General features: G+C 40.0%; 1 protein-coding gene across 2 annotated transcripts in view; it reads right to left on the bottom strand.

Moving 5' to 3' along the window:
• The window catches only part of ACER3 (alkaline ceramidase 3), a 76,478-nt gene that overhangs the window by 15,575 nt on the left and 37,501 nt on the right, over positions 1–23,402 (bottom strand). For both annotated transcript variants that reach the window (XM_073335212.1, XM_073335220.1), the window contains exons 3-7: positions 19,271–19,323; positions 15,934–15,986; positions 12,148–12,229; positions 10,747–10,782; positions 2,252–2,310 (exon numbers count right to left, since the gene is read on the bottom strand). In XM_073335212.1, the coding sequence (XP_073191313.1) occupies positions 2,252–2,310; positions 10,747–10,782; positions 12,148–12,229; positions 15,934–15,986; positions 19,271–19,323 (283 nt within the window). The remainder of the gene's footprint in view (positions 1–2,251; positions 2,311–10,746; positions 10,783–12,147; positions 12,230–15,933; positions 15,987–19,270; positions 19,324–23,402) is intronic.

Genomic DNA, 23,402 nt, shown 5'->3' with positions numbered 1-23,402 from the left:
TCTTAGTGGAAGTGGGTGAAGTTTGTTCCTTTGACAGTACTAGGACAAGTACTCAAAAATATCCAATTCCAACCCCAAGAAGCTACCATGAAACACAACTCATGTTTTAAATGTAAATAAAATTCTCTGACAGTAGTGTTTCCTGTTAATAAACACTTTGGAGTTACGGTGACTGGCATGAGGTGTGTGGTTTACGAGCTTGTAGATATTTTTTCCTCAAGGCAAACATATCAGACATACACTGAATGTGTTACTGAGGGGGTAAACACAAACCCATTCACATCATCAGCAGACTGATTTCTAACTAGCATTTATTTAGTCCCATAAATATAACAGGTAAGCTGAGCCAAACCCCCAAAACGTCCTTACCCAAAGAGCTTACTTTCTAAGGGCACAAGTTAGCTGAACATATGAATGAACAAAGAAAGGCATAAATTATATACTGTTAATTTCAGCTGGAACGGCTCATTAGAGGGGGTTATGTGTTTCATGGAGGAGGAAAGAGAAGGGGGTTTACACACATTATTAACTGAGAGTCTGGTCCACGAGCACAGGGCAGCATAAATGAAGGCACAATGTGGGACTGGGCGAAAGAGACCCTCTGAGCAATCAGACTAGGAAGGGTGCGGGGAATGAGAAGTGAATGGTGAGGAGACACAGGTAGGAGCATAGTTCTGAAGAGTTCTGGAAGTAAGAAGCCAGAGCAGGAGTCTAAGGAAGGGGGGCCCAATTTGAGTAATAGAAAGAAAGATTTTAGGGGCTGGGTTTGATGGATTTGGGGATGAGAAGATACTGGGGGGAAGGGAGTAGGTAAAGGAAGGATATTTTTGCAGTTAGGTACTAGACAGCCACAGGACAGCAGAGTTCAGGAAGGGATGAATTTTGGGAATGTGGAGGAAGTAACTACAGGATATGGCGAGGGTCTGGATATGAGAGAAGGAGAGAGCGACTGAATGTTGTCAAGTATTGGGTAAGACAGGAAGGTGGGGTAAGAGAAGGAAAGGTTTGATTTTACACATTTTAACTGGGGTGACAGCAGAACATACAAGAGAAGATGTTGGAAGGATAGGCAGAGCTGTTGGGATTTACAGGGCTGGAAAGACAGTAAACTTAAGTTGCTAACACACACACGCTTTTTTACGGTAGGCAAACTCAAGATGGATATATATTGCTCAGACCTAAGCAGTATCTGAACCCCTGAGAGAAGAGATCACTCAAGCAGGAGACACACAAAAGAGAGGAGAGGGCACAAAGTGAACCTAGAAACTTAATTTAATATATTTATTCACACTGGCTGGTCTCTCTGTTTCTTCAGTTTTGCCAAGAGAGACTTTTCACTGGTTCTCAGTTCTTCCAGCTCTTTTGATACCATTCCTTTTATTTTGAAAAAAAAAATTTAATTCCCAACTTCACATATATCACACTTTACCCATTCAAAACAGTAACTTCAACAAAACTTTTAGCATCCAAGTTCTTTACGTGCTAACTTTAAGGACTGGGCTGCAGGGAAAACATTAACTGAAGTGTTTAACCCTGTGACTGACCCCAACGTCAGCCAGCTACTAGAATTTTTGTTTGAGCACTGGCAGTATTTACAGTACTTTAAAAAAACAAAGGAAGAGAGAGTCCCTGTGCCTGAAGGAATCTACGAACTACTGGTCCAAAGCTACTGTCAAAACAGTTGACAAAAAGACATTGATCATGAATGTGTGTGGTCCAGGCTTGCTTGAAGGCACAGGCTAAGGGACTGTCTACACTATGCATCTTTTAGCAACACGGGTGTGCCATCACAGCCGTGCTGCTAAAAGGCACCCAGCGTAGCCTCTGTTTGTCAGAGAGAGAGAGAGAGAGAGAGAGAACACGCGCGCGAGAGAGCTCTCCTGCTGACAAAAACCGTCCACCCCCAATGAGGCGCTTTTCACACTGGTGCTTTTCGTTGACAAAAGTTTTGTCTTTTGGGGAGTGCGTGTGGTTTTTTAACACCTCTGAATGACAAAAGTTTTGTCGTTCAGTTGCCAGTGTAGACAAAGCCTAACTTCAATCAAATATCTTTACTGAAAGACATGAATCACTTCTCCATTGCCACAAGACAGAGAGCATATGACCTTGCGTTTCTTACTCATTTTAGAGAAGTGGTCAGCAATCCCAGTTTCTCATGTTAAATTGTTTTTAAAATGTACACCTCTTAGATGCAAACACCTAGTTAGAACGTATCTACTTGTAATGCTGAGCTAAAGAAACAGTCACTTACCACAATACAATATATACAGACCGGAGTACTATAATAGAAACTAGTGCTCCATACACAATCTGCAGGAAAGTAAAGATAAAATTCAATGTTAGTGTGTAACAGGCAGGTATTATTGTGTTTTTAAACCATACTAACACAAAAGAAAACTAAACGTTTGTTGGTTTCTCATCTACAGTATCTTTACTGACTTTTTCAAACCATCATTTTGTCTATTCCACAGTATAGAGGATAGTTTTTTCCCCTTTAAGTTTCCAAACAAAAGAAAAACAAAGCCAAAGTATAAAATGCCTCCCTGCAGTTGAGTTTTGATTAGGGAGCAAAAAGAAAAGGAGTACTTGTGGCACCTTAGAGACTAACCAATTTATTTGAGCATGAGCTTTCGTGAGCACATCACCATGTCTTCCCTTCTCTGTGCACTTTAATCCAGGCCTGCAAAAATGACAGTGGCCTTGGATGGTGTCTAAATTAGCAACTCCTTCACAGACAGCATTTGTGAGTAATGATACCGTGCAGCATTAATGAAAGCAGAAATCTGAATAGACCTCACTATGTCTACCATTCAGCAAAGCCCAAGGGAGCATTTTAAGTTAACTGTAGCATATGTTCAACATTGAGGCCTTCTCTAAACAGGGATGAGGTAGTGTTCTATGAGTAGATCGACAACTCAATCATGATACGCCTGTTTATCTGAGAGGACCTAGTGAAACTGGTCAGCAATTATAAAGGTATTAGTGGGAGCTCCAGGAGACAACACAACTCGCCCATTAGCAGATACGATTATCCCCAATATCAGTCTCCACCAGAAGAGAATTTATTTTACGAAGAGCTTGGCCACACCATGGCATGGAAAGCTGTAGTGTAAGTAAGCCAACTGTGACGTTTATAGAGAGGGGGAAATCCTAGAAATGTACGGGACAAGCTGCAGAAGTCGCTAAGCAAAAGGATTTGAGGAGTTGCCACAGGGGTTAAGTTGAAGAAAAAAAAATGAATTCATCTCTATACGCTCTTGGGTGAGGTGGATTATCATGAGGGATAGGATGATCTTGCAGTAAACACACAGCACTGGGAGTAAGTTAACCTCTCTGCATATGGCAATGAATCCACAGGCAGAGTTGTATAAACAGCAGATGGGGACACTCTCTCTCTCTCGGGACAGCATGAGGATGGAACTCTTGACACTGGTGTCAGCACCACAGACTGCTCTTTGGGACAAGTTGACTTTTTGCAACTTCAGCTGAGAACACCTTACTTAGAGTAGCCTATGCAAAGCACCTCTTTTAATAAAACAGTCTCTCTCTCTTTCCTTTTAAATAAATCTTGTTTTACTGAGAAACCTGCTGCTGTTTTGGGAAGTTTCACTTAGCCAGAGAACAAGCACCTGGCATCCTCAAAAAGAGAGGTGCTGCAGGATAAAGAGTTACTGGAACTGAAACCCCTGCCCTGGCATTCTAAATTTTTGGTCAACAGGGAACGAGCAAATGCATTTATTCCCAGTGAGGTGTACAACAAAAAGCTGGGCAGATGATAGAGAGGGGAGCAACCATGAGATTGAATGAGAAGAGAGGTGGCCGTGGGGTTAGGTAACAATCTCAGATGGCAGAGATGGGACATTGATTAATGTTTCTTGCCCCCCAAAAGGAAGAGCAGTCTGAATTAAATTAAGTGGCAAAATGAGACAAAGAAGAAGGGGTGCAAAACTCCTAGTTGGGGTATATCAGCACAACATCACTAATTTACACCTGCTGAGAATATGGCTCAGGAGGGATTGTACTCAAAGACACCACCCCAGTGTGAAAGGCAGCAATTTAGGAAAATAAATGAATAGGAAATAATTTATGGCTGCTCACATCCTTTCTCACATGCAGCAGGGGGTTGGACTAGATGACCTCCTGAGGTCTCTTCCAACCCTAATCTTCTCTGATTCTATGATAAGCCCCAAATGGACTCCTCTAACAGTATGGTTATAAGGTCAATAGCCCAAATGAGAACACATTAGCAGAAATGATGGTATCTGGCACTTTACACAGGAGGTAAATATTTTCCTTATTTTACATATGGAAAAACTGAGACAGAGGTGAAGTGACTTGTCCCCAAATATGCAGCAGTCTAGTGGCAAAGCTGGATTAAGACCCAGGTCTCCTGAGTCCCAATCCAGTGCCACATATACTGGTCCACACTACCTTTCTTTTACCACAGTATTCTCTTGGTACATCAACAAATCAGTGAGATGGACACTGAATCCTTGGCCAGTAAACCATAACATGAAGCTAGGCAGCAGCAAAGTAATATTTCAAATTATACAACTTGGGTATTAATTTTTAAAAAGAAAAGGAGTACTTGTGGCATCTTAGAGACTAACCAATTTATTTGAGCATAAGCTTTCGTGAGCTATAGCTCACTTCATCGGATGCATCGGATACAGGTGCACCTGCCCTAAATTGTGATATCCTCCATATCCCTCTCTATTTTTCCTTCCCCATTCCCCGACCTTCCTTTGTTTTTCCTTTTAGCTAATCCCTTCCTATCTTTCCTTCTCTCTCTCTTGTTCTATATTAAATATAAATATTTAACAAACAGAACTCCTCCAATAATTGTATTAAAAAACCAAGACCACTACAAAATTGAGGAACTAGTATGGCATTTGCAAACCAACATTTTACTGACACTGCTTGTATGTTCTATCCCTTTCCCCACCCTTTGTTTTGTTTATTTAGCCTTCAGGCCAGCAGCTATCTCTGGCAATAGAATAACTGGGGCCTGTAGGCTCTATCATAATACAAACAAACAACAAACTGGTTCGGTTATTGGCATAACAATATTGTAACTGTAGCAGCTGAGAAAAATCCCTCCACAGAAGTTTAAAGGCAGCCATTGAAGGATTGTATATTAGTCTCAAATCAACCTTTAGCATTAAAGAGGAAAGGTTATGGTGACTGGCAGACCATAATGTCTACATTTTACTATTGATAAGGTTACGATTCTGTCACGGATTCTGTGACTTTCCGGGACCTCTTTTGGGGCAGGGCTGGAGCAAGTGTCAGTCCTGAGGTCAACCGGAGCCCTGAGCCTGCCGCACAGCTGACCGGTGGCCAGCCCAAGGCCTACCGAAGCAGCAGTCCCCGGCCATCGGAGCAGTGGCTGGGGTTGGGTGAGTCCCTGGGGCTGGAGCAGCTGCTGTTTGTCCCACACACACCTCCACGTATTTTTAGTAAAAGTCAGGGACAGGTTGCAGGCTTCTGTGAATTTTTGTTTATTGCCCATGACATGTCCCTGACTTTTACTAAAAATACCCATGACAGAATCTTAACCTTAACTATCCATATGTATCAGAACTGAATCAATTCTGACCTGAGTCTTTATGGTACTTAAAGTGAAGCTCCAATCCAGACTATGTGAAAAGTGCACAGTGGACCTGCCCCATTTGTGTTCAGAGTAAGAGCCGATTAAAGTTGTTACTAAAACAGTCACTACTTTTTATTCACTATTGCAGTGCAGAACTAAACAAAGGGATTTGCTAGCGTAATTCCAATCTGTTTTATGCATTAACAGAAAAGTTAAGTAAAGTCTTATTACCTTTATTGGGGAGATGTGTGACCCAGAAACAACCCAGCTAGACTTGATATAGTGATCGTTAATACTGAGCCAATTGAGGAAAGCTGTATACTGCCTGTGTTTAAGTGTCCAGAGGGAGTTCACACCTTGCTACAACCAGAGAGTGAGTCCTCCATCTTTATGCCTCTCCGTATTGTGTATAGTTTGAGGTCCTTTTAATATTTCCAATACATTAATGAACACTTCTATCTTGTCTTAACCCTGATTTCCAAAAAGGACAAATTTAAGATGATCTGTTCCACTTCGACACCCAAATCAAGAGACTTGTTCTAAAATGTTAGAAAACTCACTACAAGAGACAGCACGCTAAAGGACTACCAAAGGATAGTTTTGATCATTTTCCTTACTGCATTCTTCTTACTTACAATTTCCATCTCTAAGCATTCCTCTATTTCTATATGGATACACGTTTCTGCTTTACAGACAGATTTCTGTCACACTCGTTAAAATAGTAGCCAACATCAAGCTTTTATCATGTAACAGACTTACACTGGCTCTTTGTACAAGTATGAAAGGCTTTTACTCCATCTAGCGAAACACCTGGCTTATGACCAGCCCACAGGCCAGGTAAAATACTGGCTAAAAAATATTACTCTTTGGAGCAGCTACTGACAGAATGAAGGAGCAAAAACTGAAGGAAAGCACTTTTCCTGAGAGCCACTGACTTGATCCCTCAAAATTAGTGGCTTAATGGCTTGGATAGAAGATAGTCATAATGATGCAGGGATAAAAACTAACTATTGCTGTGAATGGAAAGACATCCATCGTTGACACATCTTGAAAAAAAGAAACAAGAATTTAAAGTAGCGTGTTAGTAATAAGATGAATACACGTTTATTGTTCCAGTTTCTCATTCTTTCTCTAATAGTTCTTCCTGACATACGCCAAACACCATCATCCTCAGACACAAAACATTGTAAAGAGATACTGTGACCATGAAGGGATAATAATTGTAGAGTCATGCTGCAGTAGTTTCTTGCTGGAGGAATATAAATGGAGCCACACAGTGAGCTTTAAGTAATGCTTGAACCCACTCTATACATTTCCTAGTCTATCTTTTAAACTGAATATAAAAATTCTAAGTTTCTTCCCTGACCTCCCCCAAAAGATAACACATATTTGTTTTTTTCTTTTAAAAGCTTTGCTTATGTTTGCTCCAGTTCTTTATGTTGCTTCTCTCTGCATTTCTAAATGTGGCATTAAATAACTGCATCACTTAAATTACAATACTTTGAAAACACACAAGGTAGCTTTCTGTAACTCTGTCTCTTACAGAATCTGCTTTAAATTGGACTAGAGAAAACAGCAGACCAAGTAAGAAAGTTTGCAAAGTAGCTTAAATAAAAGGAAGCCGCATAAGCATCTCTTCAACGTTAGTTATCATAAAACACTTCCCTCCCCACTGTATGTGGCAAAAATGAAGCTGCACATTATTCAGGCTGCCACAATTTTTCACCTTTGCACTGGAAAATACGCCTTAGGCTTATCAGTAGTAAATACTTTGCCCTTAAAAGTAGGTAACGCCTTTCATCTCCGGGCCCTAAACAGAATTTACAAAAAACTAAAACTAGTATTTTAATGCAGAAAATTAAGTGACTCACACAAAATCACTTTCTGTATCTAGTCAGAGGCACAGCTGGGAATACAGTTTGGGGACCCTGAGGGAGACTAGTCCCAGACCCATCAGACTGCATTTCCAGTGGAGACAGGTTCCGTTTTCTGCTATTTCCCACCATTTATTAACACTGCTCCTGACTTTCTGCCCCAGTCTTCATTAAACTGGTTAGCATCAGTTTGTTAGCTTCAACTATTATTGCAGATATCAGGAACTTCACCAAGAGAGTCTGGATTTTTGTACACCACCCAATATTTATCAGTTAATATATTTTTCGCCAAAACAAAATGTTTAACATTAAATATTTAAGCATCATCTATCCTGGAACTGGAAGTCTTATTTGCAGTTTACAGTACAAAAAACAGATTTCTACTGTATAGGACTTGAGTTTCTGAAAGATGCTTAAGAAATAGGGTGGGAAAGGAATCAGATGCTTAAACTATTACTTATATTACATCAGGATCTAGAAACCCCACCCAAGATTAGGGCCCCCATTGTGCTAGGCCCTGTACAAACACAGTGATGGTATATCTTCACTGCAGAGTTAACTCAGGTGATCAGCACCCAGGTCTGAGCACCTGAGTTAGCTTAGCCCGGTTGTGAGCAGCCCCACTGCAAAGCCCCAGCTGCCCATCAAGTGAGTGGATCAAGATGGTACATGATGTCAAGGCCACACCTTTGTATTAGGGATGAGGCCGCCTCTAATTTATTCTGTTAAGCAAATTAAGTACAGCCTTCAGTTGGCCAAAGGATGGTAGGCTGTTCTTACCATTGCAGCACTGGGATTTCTAAAGCTCCTTGATACCTACTGTTAGTGTGGAGGAGAGGACCACTGTACTTTTACTTATTTTCTTACTATGCCATAAATAATTGGAAGCCCCTCTAATTGTAAGCAATTTCGGGGCATTAGCCAGGAAGAAGACAGAAGAACAGGAAAGAAAGTAAGCAGCTGACTGAAAAATGAGGCCTGGATCATGGGTACTGAAACAATGCAGAACCCTTCTGTTGTTACTTCATCTTTGTGGACTAGGAGATTGAGAGGATACAAAAAGCATGGCCTGCTTTACTCTCTACTTGAACACAACTATTTGCCCCTTCCTTTGTGAAACTGACCAATGTATAGAGACTGTATGAGATGATTCCTGGTATTACTTAAGTCCCGTAAGGAAAAACATTGCTTGGCTATTTAAAAGTGAGTATAGACTCAGGCCTCAAAGTTAAACTGCAATTATATATAAGTAATTAAATTCACATTAATTCTTCAATAAATATTTAACGAAATGAATACATTCTGAAGTTACATAGCAATCCCCTATGTACTCTATAAATAAGGGGCAAATATTGAGGTGGAAAAAATACCTAGCTTAGTTACACAATCATAGAAATACTCCTTCCCGATTTACAGTGCATTTGGGTAAATTCCATGCAAAAATGAGTGCAGTACTTTAACATTTGGAATTTGTTCATTTCCCTAATAATTTACAATTTGGAAAAAGCTGTCATAGCAGAAAAACAATATTTTTAAGGAGCTACGTATTTTTCACTGTTACCCTTCACAACTTCGTGGTGAAATGATGATTGATGGCATGAAGGCTATATTCTGAACTTAATGGAAACCAGATATAAACATTAAAGCCAAGAGGCAAGGATTTTAAGTTTCCTAGAATTCTCCCTATTGCTACAGGAATGCGACCTCTTAATTTGCATCATATTTAGCAGCTCAGACATTAAAAGCATGCCAAGCTGGCTGCAGTCAAGCTGTAATGCTTTCACAGCAGTGGGCAATACTGCTCAGTGGGCATTTGACTTTAAACCATCAGCATCAGTAAAACTTAATTTCCCCCGTTGTTACATCCAAAATTATTTAAAATTAACGGATTCAAAACCAGAGCGGTGAGTGGCTCAAAGGAAGAATTTCCTTTAAGTCTCTATTTTCACCCTGATCACCATAATAATGCATATGTTCCTCTTGTTACACAAGCATAAAAGTAGCACCATGATTATCAGGCTTTTTATTAATATACCAGCAGAAATACATATACCATTTCTTATTGTGACAGCTGTGCCAGTGATGGTGGTATATTCTATGCCATGACATCTGAAGAAATTAAGGTTTCAAGGCTCAGTCTTCCAAGAAGCTGAGCATCTACAAAACACATTAACTGTCCAGATGTTATCCGGTCAGTCAGTCATCCATCCACGTGGGGAAATATCCACTCCCATTCTGTGTAGATACATAATCATGACTGCTAACCTTTTGCATTGGTAAATACCAGCACAAAAAAAGCAACCTTCTCCCTATCAATACACAGATCAATCTCTAAGCATGCAAGTGACCCTGAGGGCCTGAAAATGCAGCAGGTCACATTACTCTAGAAGATGCAGGCTTGTTCCTAGACACCATCCTGAATTTTTCACCAACGTTAAGTTTTCAGTCAAATACAGGTGGGTACAGATAAAGGTAAGATGACACATCCACTGAGGGAGGCAGAGGGAGAGAACTGCTGCTCAGTACTCCATCTCTCATATAACAGACCTAGTAGCCTGCTGAAGCCCCTTAACTCATCGGCTTTCTGCAGCTTTCCTGGTATTTTCATTCCGGAACGACCTGTGCTTCTAAAGCCCCAGAGTCAAATCACTGAACTCAGAGGTATAAATACCAGGAAAGCCACAGAGTACCAAAGAGTTAGGGTACTGGGTACATTTCCATTTATCTGGTGCCTCTGAAGAGAAAAGACTCAATGTGTTTCTCTCAGCAGCCTTTAGAGAGCAGCCAGTTTTCATCCCTATCTTCTGACAGGAAATAGGAGGAGCCAGCAGAAAAAACAAACAGGCTGTATTGCTATTAAGGAGCAACTAGGGCTTCCCAGCAAGCAAGAAGAGAGAAGAGCAGACAGGTGTCCCTCTCTCTCATGCACCTCACCGCACAGTAGACCTGGTAATTTATATAAGGTAGCCATTGAATACCCAGGTAAAATATTCAATCAAATACTGAATTCACCCCAGCACTCCTTGACAATGAAATACAATCATTAAGTTTTGAGATAATTCTCCAATATTTTTTCCAGGTCAACAAATGACAGGACTGCAGTACGCCAGTTAAAAAAAAAAAAAAAAAGTGTAAGGCATGATTATTCTTTTTGTAAACTGTGATGTATAATACAAGATTCTCAAACATGACACTAACATGGCTACAGCAACACTGCATACATTATTTAACAAGGCTGTCTTTACGCTAAAGAATTAATTGCAAAGGAATAAGATTTACCTGATGAAATACAGGCTCTTTCAAATTTAGGTAAATCTGCAAAGAGTCAAAGAAAAAGTGTTACACATACTTTGTTTTACATACAGATTTTTTTTTTTTTTACACATATTGAAAATCAGAAAGACTGAAGCCATCTTAGAATAAAAATACAACTATCCACCTACACAGTACTAAACTTGATTAGGCATCTGAGTTCTTTCCCCTGACAATAACAAGCACCAATATTCTTTGAGTCCCTCCAGATTTACATCACTATTTTAAAAATTAGTTTTAACAGCTAGCTTAAACAGATAGTTTTAGATGTGAACGTCTCTCAATTTATTTAAACTGCAACACACATATAGTGAGTTAAAAGTGCATTAAAATTTTGAACATATATAATCCTTGATAGGTACTGAAACAGGCTGAACTATAGTCCTCATAGGCAATTAATTTTTTCTTGAAATTATCAATCTGTCTCTGTTAAATGATATCTCTTAATTCCCATGGATGCTAACAAAAAGTCACAGTAGATTCCTACTGCTAAGGTAGCGAGTTCAAATCCTGTTTTGGAAAAAAGTGGGCACTGTATCTATGAAAAGAATTTTTTCATTTCAGTCTCCATCTGATCTGCTCCACAACATGCCATACCAAAAAGGCTCAGAAGAACAGCCAACACATATAAAGGTGCAAAATCTGCAATACATTATGATAAGGGTCAGCAATGAAACTGGCAGGATTACTTGGCTTTTATCTCCATCACCAAATATAGAGATTCCACCCATGTGGTTTTAGGTTCCTAGGAAACCCCCCCACAAACATCCAGGGAGCACGCTGAATCAAGGAACAGAAACAAATTAACCTTAACTGTATCATATTTATTTTGATCATTTAAACAGCTAACTTCTAGTTGTGGCTGGTTTTAACCTCTATTTAGCACATATATTGCTTTCTAACTGTAGATCTCAAAGCATTTTACAAAGATGACTGAGCATTATTATTCTCATTTTACAGATGAGGAAGCTAAGGCTCAGAAAGGTAAAGCAACTGCCCAAGGTCTCAGAACAAGGCAGTGCAAGAGTCAGAACAGCAGACCATTTTCCTGACTCCCAGTCCCAGGACCTTAGCACCTGGATTGCCTTCCTATAGTCTCTATGTGAATGAACTTTTTCCACATAAAGTGTTTTGAATCAGTTTTTATTTACAGAAGACATTAAAGTTTCCCACAGAAAAATTACATTTTTCACAATACAATAACTAAATTAGTCTCCCGAGCTTTGAACAGAATTATTCTCCCCTGCCCAGTTTCGACAGCAAGCAATAAAGTACGAGAGATGGAATTTTGCCAGTTTAATATTCCTTATATGTTAGAAAAATTACTAATGCACATATGAAAGTTCTGCATAAGAAAAAGTTACTTACCATGCTGACTATGACACTGAAAGTTATTAATACAAAAAGCAGAGGATAATTGACACTGTTCTTCTGCTTGAAACATTCATACCTGAAATAAAACATACAGGAAAGTTACATGTCCTACTTTATCATATATAAATGATAAATCTTACAAGAAGTAATAATGTTAAAAAGAACCATCTGTTGGAAACTAAAGGGAACCTGTGAGTGAAGTGACATGAAACTCATGGGCCTTGTAAGAAAATGTATACTTTCCCACAAGGCCCTGTCACTTTTATAGATGGAGTATATTTCACTTGTAATAAATACTGGCCTGATATTTACTTTTAATTATGTGTTACTGTATGAACAACTTGTTTGGGGAAAACACAAGCTAATACACACAGGGAAAGATTAACCCAATGAAAAGAAAAAGGGTGGGAAGAAATAATGCCTAAAAAGGCTTCCTCTTTCATGGACAGCAAATTAGACACAAGTTTGATGTGGTTACTAGAAAAAACACTGAAACTTTCACATAGTAACATGTAGCCCAAAATTATATTGCATCAGAAAACAGGAAATTATATGGGCTGTGGTGCAATCACACTTAGATTACTGGGTACAGTTCTGAGAACCACATCATCAGAAAAGAGCTTGATAAACGGGAAAGAACTCTGAGAACAGCAAACGTGACTGGGGCTGGAGGAATGGATGTGTCAAGAAAAATTAAGACCTAAATACGTATAGCTTAAATGATGAATAAGGGTTTATATGTCTACAAATCACCAGAGGGAGAAATATTACTTAGCCTTATAGTAATGGGATGAAAGGGAGGAAAAATATATATTTATCTGCAAAAAATCTTCAAGACAGGAAGATGTATGGCTCTAGAGCATCTTGCCAAGGGAAGTGGTGGAAATTCTACTACTTGGGATTTTAAATTAGATTGAACCAAGGGTTAGGGAATATTCTGTATTGAACAATCCTACTTTGGCAAGCAGATGAACTAGATGATCTCTCTTCTTAAGCTTCCATAATTTTACTAAATATAAGCACATTATGTAAAGCACTTATATTTAAGAATTTACATGCAGTATACTACTCACTGTACATAATTTCAAGCAGATTCTGTGCATAAGCCTCACTTAGGTCCATTATACTTTTAAAAATATGGAATAATCAATACGATCCAAGAACTGGTGTTTGAACTTGGTTTTTTCTTCTCTGAATCACACTCAATTCAGGCAAAATAAATGCAAAAGAAATCTCACGGGTACAGGATAAAAGATGGAGAAAAGTTGTTCTCTCTTGCCACAGAGGGCAGGACAAGAGGCAATGAGTTCAAACTACAGCATAGCAGATTTAGATTAAATCTCAGGAAAAACTTCCTAACTGTAAGAACAGTAGGACAATGGAATAGACCGCATGGGGCAGTTTTTTTTCCCAATATCTTCATTAATGATCTGGAGGATGGCGTGGACTGCACCCTCAGCAAGTTTGCAGGTGACACTAAACTGGGTGGAGAGGTAGATACACTGGAGGGTAAGGATAGGATACAGAGGGACCTAGACAAATTAGAAGATTGGGTCAAAAGAATTCTGATGAGGTTCAATAAGGACAAGGGCAGAGTCCTGCACTTAAGACGGCAGAATCCCATGCACCGCTACAGACTAGGGACCGAATGGCTCGGCAGCAGTTCGGCAGAAAAGGACCCAGGGGTTACAGTGGATGAGAAGCTGGATAGGAGTCAACAGTGTGCCCTTGTTGCCAAGAAGGCCAATGGCATTTTGGGATGTATAAGTAGGGGCATTACCAGCAGATCGAGGGACGTGATCATTCCCCTCTATTTGACATTGGTGAGGCCTCATCTGGAGTACTGTGTCCAGTTTTGGGCCCCCCACTACAAGAAGGATGTGAAAAAATTGGAAAGCATCCAGTGGAGGGAAACAAAAATGATTAGGGGACTGGAACACATGACTTATGAGGAGAGGCTGAGGGAACTGGGATTGTTCAGTCTGTGGAAGAGAAGAATGAGGGGGGATTTGATAGCTGCTTTCAACTACCTGAAAGGGGGTTCCAAAGAGGATGGATCTAGACTGTTCTCAGTGGTAGCAGATGACAGAACGAGGAGTAATGGTCTCAAGTTGCAGTGGGGGAGGTTTAGATTGGATATCAGGAAAACCTTTTTCACTAGGAGGGTGGTGAAGCAATGGAATGTGTTACCTATGGAGGTGGTGGAATCTCCTTCCTTAGAAGTTTTTAAGGTCAGGCTTGACAAAGCCCTGGCTGGGATGATTTAGTTGTGGATTGGTCCTGCTTTGAGCAGGGGGTTGGACTAGATGATCTCCTGAGGTCCCTTCCAACCCTGATATTCTATGATTCTATGAAAGGTTGTGGAAGCTCCCCTTTAATGGAGGTTGTCAAAAGGAGGCTGTATAGCCATCTGTCTTGGATGGTTTAAACCAGTGGTTCTCAACCTATTTACCATTGTAGGCCATATATGCTGCTCTCTGTGTGTGATGTGGGCCTCATCCACACAATATATATACTAGCTGAATGGCACTGAGGATGTCACATAGGCTGCAGCTATATGCTGATTGGGCCGCAAGTGGCCCGTGGGCTGCGGGTTGAGAACCACTGGTTTAGACATAGCAAATCCTGCATCTTGGCAGGGGGTTAGACTCACTAGATGACCCTTGCGGTCCCTTCTAACCCGATGGTTCTATGATTCTAGGATCGGTTCAGATTAAAGTGAAACAGTTTTAAGAATGAAAACATTATGGACCCAAGTTTTACATCAGAGCTGGTCTAAACTGTAGTGCATGCAGCTATGATAATTTACCCCACCTGAGGATTTGGCCCAACAGTACTCCACTTAATCCACAAGCTACAGGCAGACTTCAATAAAGCTACACCAATTTACACCAGCTGAAGATCTGTCTCTATGTTTTTAAGTAGTCAAACAAAACTCATTGCTTGCAACCAGTTCATAACAGGAATAAGTGGATTGATTTCATTAGTTGGATTTTCAAGGCACAGCCCGCCATATCGCTTCAGGGACTGGATGTGGCAGGTGGGAAAGACAGTATTGCATAACTTGACTCATTTGTTGGAGTTGCAAAATGCTACACAGTTCCCTGATCCAAGGAGGAGAATTGCTTTGGATGTTGTGCCAAAATGTTCTAGTTTTTCCAGGACACTCTTCTACAAAGTATTTAGTTTCCTTAAGAATTTTTTTTTTTTTTTTTTAAGGGTATGGAAAGCAGGTTTGACCAAAATTTAGAAGTCTACATTCAGAGCACACTGTCCCTAGTGAACGATAACCCTGCTGTTTTTGCAAGAGTTTCATTACTCTTGTTGTCTACATGCCAAATACTGCTTAATTCTTAACTGTATATAATGCTTTACATTTGCAAAATGTTTTTACAAACATTAAATCAACATCCCTGTGAAGTAGGGAGGCAATTTGATTTGTTTATTAACATTTCTACAAGGCTTATCACAATATTGTCTTACTTTATCCAAAATGTTATGTCTCATTTACAGTTAGGGAAATAGACAAAGAGGTTAAGCAATCTGCACCTGGTCACACAGCAAGTCTAAGTTAGCAAAGCTAGGACTAGAAGTCAGAGTTCCTGGCTCCTAATCTGCCCATTAAATCGTGATTCTTTACTGTTAGTAAAATTGTTGACTGCACTGAGTATAGCATAGATGCTTTAGCATCAATTTAAATGAGAGCAGATTGGGTTCCATGTATTGGACATTACATAAAAGTAGCTTTCCAATATTAAAAACATTTGACAAAATACTTACAGGCAGTAGACAAACACACAACAACTGTATATCATTGGCAGTTCATCCAATAGCTACAAAAAGCAGAGAAACACCAAAACATGAAAAATCGCTTTTAACTCATGCACAGGTGTAAGTTAACCAGGAGGAAATCACTTGTTAAGTAGGGGTTTTTAACAGTTTTATGATACCCAGATTCTTGACTATATTTTATCTTCGACAGTATCAAATGCCTCTCAACCTTAGAAAGCAGGTGAGTTACCATGCTTGCTTAACAAATCTTTCAAATATAACATATTATGAGACAGCATGCGTTCACAGATCTCTGCCATTTTCACCACTCTCATATCCCTTTTAAACATTTACGGAATTTCCAGTAAATTTTTAAAGAAATCCTGTAATACAGGAACTACCTAACCCCCAAACTTCATAACCTGCTCAAAACATTTCGTGGTATCTCCCCACCTCTCAATAAAAATTAATCAGGAGGTTGTAGTGAAGCCTCTTTAAGACCTCATTATTTTTGCACAGAGTATTACAGAACATTAGTACATTACGAAACATTCTCTGATGCAGTAGCCTCGCTTTTCGTTTACCTTCTAATTTGCAAAATTAAGTAAACTGTAGTAAGTTGCAATAATTGGGTCTTCCAATTATGACTGCAAATTAATGCATTTTTATCTTAAACAATTTTTAAACCATTAGTAATAGGATCACAACATTTTGTCTAAAGAAAATGAAGTTACTCTTCTGGAGGGGGGAAAAGTCTTTGGGAAGTAATACACCCACCTTAATGGAGGAGGCAAGAAAGATCTATGAAGAATAGATACTTCTGCTGAGGATGCTCATGTTGCATTTGAACTTTTGCATCACATACACAGAATCAGAACATCACCTTTTCCACCAAAACTCTGCTCTCCAATGAGTGCTTACATACATGCACATGTGAATTTGAGAGTGCGGAGTTGATTTCTCACGGAAGATGACAGTAAAGTCAAGAGACTGAATCTTGACAAAGGGGTCATTAAACATTATGAACTTAGACAGTAAGCGCTCCACATAGTTTCAATTAAAGAACAATTTTTATGTTTCTTTACTTTGACCCACATTTTTGTCAGAGGGAAATGAATTTTCCGGGGAAGAGGTCAAATGGGGTGCAAATAAGGCCAGCATGTTTTGCTGCTGGAGGCAGTGGTGCTCCCCTTTCTGAAGGTTATTGAGGGGGATTGCCAGGCTGGAGCTGTGCTGGTACAGTGGCTCCTGGCTCCCAGACTACCACTGGTGCAGGGGCACCCAGAGGGGCCACAGCTGCACTGGTGCCAGAGACGCTGTAGTCCTACTCTAAGTGCTGAACCACATGAAAGGAAACCACTCCCGATGGTAACTGACATGTTCCTTTGCATAAAGCCAGCCTGGTACTGCTCAACTTGGGAAGAAGGCCTCTGAACACATTGGCCAAAATAACCATTCAATTTTTAACTTTCACGTTGAAAGGCAATTCAGTCATTTTAAGATAGTGGCCGAGTCTATCAAGAGTGAGAACAAATTAACGTCTCTTATTTTTGGCAAAAAAAAACTTGGAGAATTCAGAAGGGATGACCAACAATACCCAGGATAAATGAAGCTATTCATTTAGAAGATTCAGCACTAGAGATGAACAGCCCAGAGTTTGCTTAAACCATTTCTTAGCATTTTTGATATTTCAATTTTCCAAGGTCTGGTCAGGCATAACCACGTGATTAATCCATGTAGCTCCTTCTTTAAATAAAAGTTGTTAATAAATTAAGGTTCCATGAAAGAAAATAAAACCAAAATCAAAACAAATACTGTGGCCAACATTTTCAAAACTGGACACTAGCCTCCAAAGTTCACATTTTGGTAGTTTTCAAGGACAAAATAGTAGAGTAAATCTCCTAGAGGTTCAAATAGATTCCATCTAGGTGGGAACCAATTCCCCCCAAAAGACAGCATGGCCCAGGCACAAGAAGGAGGGTGTGAATCAGTCCTTTCAGAAGTCTTAACTACTGGATGTCCAAGCATCAAGGAACCTTGCATAGTGACATAGTGAGCGGATATAGCTGCCCACCAAACAGTTTTGGCAGCTGCTCTTCAGGCAACCACTGGAACAATTTTTCTGAAGCCATTGCCTTTTCCCCTTTGCTGTACAATTCTGCCTGATGGTCTGTTTGCAATACTGAGTTAATGATAGCTCCTGTGAAAGTTACCACTTGAGCCACTATGAATGATGACTTTTCATTGCTGAGACACAGACCCAGTGAACAACAGCATTGTCTAAAGGATGGAATGTACTTTTTCTGACTATGGGGACTCATCAGCTAGTAACAGGGTAATTGTGAATCCCTCGCATTTAGGTTAGCTGCTTCTACAGCTAGATATTGAGTGCTGTGGAGTAATTTGTACTAGAAGGGACCTTGCATATGCAAAAGCTTCGGTACTTTATACATTCTGACCTCAATGACAGATAATAATATGCACCACTGAGGCTGACAGCCTCCAACAAATCCCATAGACATAAGAGAGAAGATTATGGAGGCCGTCACCATACTGACCTTGACTTGGAAGATGAATTTGTCTCGTGTTCTCATATCTATGGCAAAGCCCTTCAAGTCTTCTTGGGAATGACGCTATATTGGGACTAGAATCTCCTTGCCCAACAATGTATTGCTGAAGAACCTCTTCTATTATTCCCAAATGGAGAACCAGCCAACAATTACTGCTTTTCACAGAGTTTCGACTTAAGTGCCAAGGGCAGATGCACATCCAGAAGTGCAGTTTTATACTGCTACAACATTAAGCAATACACGGGGATACCAATGGATGACAAAAATAATCCTAGGCAATAATGTTCAGTACCAAGTCGAAGCTGTAATGTAGTTTAATATTACAGCATCACAAATGAAAACTCTAAATCTCATAATAGGGAACGTCCCTTTTACTAAATAGTCAATTGATTAAAGTACTGATTTAGAAACCAGTATACATTCCTGCATGTACATCAGTACCAATGGCTAACAAAGTAGGGCTCACACTACATCTATGCTGAAAGGAATCACATCCAGTGAAAAACATATTTTACATATAAATCAAACAAAATTAGATTAGCTAAGAACAAATCCCTAAAATGACACATTCTGTCCCCCTTTAGAGTGATAATTCTTTGCCAGCTCTGCCAGACTTAAAATGAACATGCACAGCCACCTGATTTGATTCCTATGAGGGAAAAGCAAGTCACTGGAGGCATTTGGTTACAGAATTAAAAAAACCCAGCAAATGCACACTTGGGGACAATAGTGAGATACCTGCACAAGGTTATTCGCATCTGCTGATTAGTACTAACCTGCATTTCATACTTCAGGGTCATGTGGAAGCACCAGGATCCCAATCCAACAGCTGAAATGAAACCAAAACACAATTAGCATAACCTTTGTTAAAATCACATCAGTGTATTATCTTAACAAATTAACTTCACTGACAACAGATCTTTAAACATCACAGACAGGGACATTTTCAGTCATCTATCCAATTTTTTTTTTAACGCCTTTTGACAGACATATTGGTCATTAAAGATCCCATTGAACTTTTTGTCAGAGAATATTTCCCCCAGCATTCTTTTCCATAAAATAGGAGAGCACTGAGCATTAGGATCACAGGAGTATTGTATTCCCAAATATTAAATGTATTAGAACCGTTAAGAAAGATGGAGAAACAGTTACACAGTATTGTCTTCTGACTAAATAAAAACCACAAACCTGTGATATTTTTGTTGATGTTCAGCTGAAAGGCTTTAAAAGCCAAAGTTTACAGAATCTTTATCAGACCACAGGAAACAGGATTTGAGTTCAGATTTCAGAATTAGAGCCAGGTACAGCTGTGGATTGCAGATTACGTAAACCTAATGGAACTATTCAGAAAAAAGACTAGCAGATCTTTTCCATTTCTGACTTCTATGAAGCTCTTGATATATTCACCTGGCTTTTTTCATTTGACATATTTGCCCTCTCATCTCTGTATTTACTTCTGACATTAGTTTAAAGACACCACCTTACCTGGATATCATTCACCTTGTTTTTCTTAGGCCTGATGAAGACAGATTCTTAAACCATGTCCACACTCAGACTTCAGCCAGCATAGCTATGTCAGTCAGGCGTGTGGTCCTTGACCAATATAGCAGTGTGGGCAGAAGACCCTGGTGTAGAGTTAGGCTGGTCTACACTACCGCTTAAGTTGATTTGTAAGTTACGTCGCTCAGGGATGTGACAAAGACACCCCCCGAGCAACGTAAGTTACACTAAACTAAGCACTGTGCACACTGTTGCTCTCCCGCTGACATAGCTTCCACCTCTCACGGAGGTGGAGTAATTATGCTGATGGGCAAACGCTCTCCCAACAGCACAGCGCGTCATCACCAGATGTGCTACAGTGGTGCAGCTGCGCCGATGTAGTGCTCTAGTGTAGACTTGCCTTCAGTTATACCGGTAAAGCCCTGCTTTTATGGATGAGTTTGCCTTGCGAAGGGAGAGGGGAATCAGATATCAGTAAAAGTGTAGATTTGCTGGTATAAGTTGCGTCCACACTAGGAGCACTTTCCCGGTATAGTATACCGGTATTCCCACACAGGTAAAGTGCTGCTAGCGTAGAGACAGCCTTAGAAATTGTTCTGACTATTTAGATAAGACTTGGTGGGGCAGGGAGTTAGCTTTGGCAAGGGGTTGCTGGTCTCCCCTAGTACTTTCAAATGTGACAAGATATGTTCCTTGCCATTAAAAAAAAAAAAAATCTTCCTTTTTTTGGGGTTGGGGGAAGAGTAGATAGGTTAATGTCTGGGTTTATACACATTCCACCTAACACTCTCCCTTAGTTTCAAATCAAGGTATTTTTCATTTTGTCTTAAACTGCTCTGCAGTGTGGCACTCCAGTCCAAAGATATAATAGTCACATTTCAGTAATGGGTAAATAGATCACTTTTGAGAATACATACTGAAGTTGGTCAGATGTGCAAGTGCCCTTATCTAGAGGTGTTCTGTTTTTTTATGCTCTGTTAGACTAGTATTACTATGTCACTGTGTCTCCTTACTGAAGAGGAATGTCTAAGCATGCAACTGCTTACTTACAGTCACATTTGCAGTCCAACCATATCGTTCAAAATGTGTTGTCAGAGATATCTGAACTTCATTAGCGCTCTGGGGAAATTGGACACCATTGTCTATGGCAAGCATACGCACTTCCATCGTTCCCAACTGAAATTTAATTAAATTACTCATTTAAACCTGAAAAAAGAAAAGGAGGACTTGTGGCACCTTAGAGACTAACCAATTTATTTGAGCATAAGCTTTCGTGAGCTACAGTTCAGCTCACGAAAGCTTATGCTCAAATAAATTGGTTAGTCTCTAAGGTGCCACAAGTACTCCTTTTCTTTTTGCAAATACAGACTAACACGGCTGCTACTCTGAAACCTGTCATTTAAACCTGAGTGTCACTGTGTACCTGCATCTACACATTCTTTTTAGAGAACTTTTCATATCATGACCAACATCTATTCTAACTCCATTAAGATTTAATTGGGAAATTCACATGTATCTGGCTACACCTACAGTATATTCTGACTGTCATTCAATTTGGAAATCAATAAGCTCATCATAGCAGTGCATGAGTTGGTGTCACTGTAGTCAAGGTTACATCAGTATTTTCTCTATAAAAATCCTTTCCAGTTTATAACAGCAATAAATTTCACCTTGGGCAGAAACATGGCATGCAAGGTTTCAACTTGTTTTTTTAATGAACAAAATATGTTAGTTGTAGGTTATTAAAGTTATAAAACCAGCAAACCAATTAGAATCCCACTCCACACATACAAAATTAGAAACTGTTGTAAGGACTATGCTGTAGAACCTTGGTGTTTCTTTTATTATGAAAGATTACACTGGGTTGAAAGATATTCCTTAAAATGCTTAAAATGAGAAATGCTCTTGCGTCTGTTAAATTCTAAAAAACTATGAATGCTTTAGGTGCAAGCCCTGTACATGCACCACTTCAATAAAATCTATAATCTTGGTGCAATCATGTCAGATTTCCTAAATCAAGCAGGATCAGATCTGTTCAGTATTTGGATGCAAGAACTCAGTGAGAAATCCAGGGTGCTGCACGATGGGGAGCTGGTTATTCAGTAGGTGGCACTCTCCCCTCTGAATCAGTGCCCTAGAACGGTGCTGTGGGAATTGTGCTTCGGGTACTATCTTTTGGATGAGACAGAAAACCCAGGCCTTGAATACTTTTGGTCATAAGATCTCATGTTAACTTTATGCAAAAGTAATTATGTCACTCTAGAGTCCTGGATAAAAGCCATCTAAAGTATATTCTGTCCATCTAAGAGAACCCCTTAAATTCAGTTCTGTTTGCATGGTGGTGGCTTCCTTGCTCCATCCCAGTAGCAGTTAATAATCCATATTGAGAGTCTTGAGGATTGATGCTTCTATATAATACATCCGTTAGTACTACTGTTTGACTTTGGTATATATTCACAGCAGCCAAATAGATCATCATCAATCAAAAGAACATGCAGTCAGTCAGCTGAGAAGCCACTGTGCTGAAGTAAAAACCCAATTGTGTGCCTAGATAGCAGGTAAATATGCCTTTTCAAAGTTAGGTAATTTGGAAAGGAACTACTTAACAAGACAAAATGTTACAGTCTTTTGTGCAAATTATAAGTGGGACTACTTGTCTGTCACAGAGGTCGCGGAAGTCACAGATTCTGCAACTCTACGAGACTTCTGGAGGGGCAGTGTGGCTCAACCCAGGCCTGCCCAAGTGTCTGGCTCGCTCCAGGGCCAACTACTCAAGTGGCCCCTGGGACAGCCACACCAACTGCTGCTCCAGTGGCCCCATGCAGCAATCCCCGGCCGGCCAGCCAGAGCAGCCACGGTCCATGGCCCCGGGCAGCTGGTACCGCCCAACACCCCCTCAGCAGAGGTCCCCACACTCCCACCCCAAGATTTAGTCACAGGTATTTTTAGTAAAAGTCATGGACAGGTCACAGGCTGTGAATTTTTGTTTATTGCCCATGACCTGTCCGTGACTTTTACTAAAAATACTTGTGATCGCAGCTTTAATTATAAGCATACTCTGCATTTGTCCATCACCACACGCAGATGCCCCTAACATGCTTACTACAAAAAACAAAACAAACAAACAAAAAAATCCTCACACCACAATATTTTAAGACTGCAGTTTCAGCAAGTTTCTAAACTGAGAAAGGCACTGTGGATGTCATGCTTGCAAGTTACAACATGTTGATTTGCTGCACTATGCTATATCCACTGGGCAGGCAAGGATCCCATTCCACTCTGCTCATGATCTAAGACTAAGGCCATGTCTGCACCAGGAGTGCTTCACCAATACACAGGGCCCTTCCACATTCATGGGCCATTTTGGTCAATTTCATGGTCAGACTATTTTAAAAATCGTAAATTTCA

Source organism: Lepidochelys kempii, chromosome 1, assembly GCF_965140265.1.
Source record: "Lepidochelys kempii isolate rLepKem1 chromosome 1, rLepKem1.hap2, whole genome shotgun sequence".
NCBI lineage: Eukaryota > Metazoa > Chordata > Testudines > Cheloniidae > Lepidochelys > Lepidochelys kempii.
This window is presented reverse-complemented; position numbering and strand designations above follow the sequence as displayed.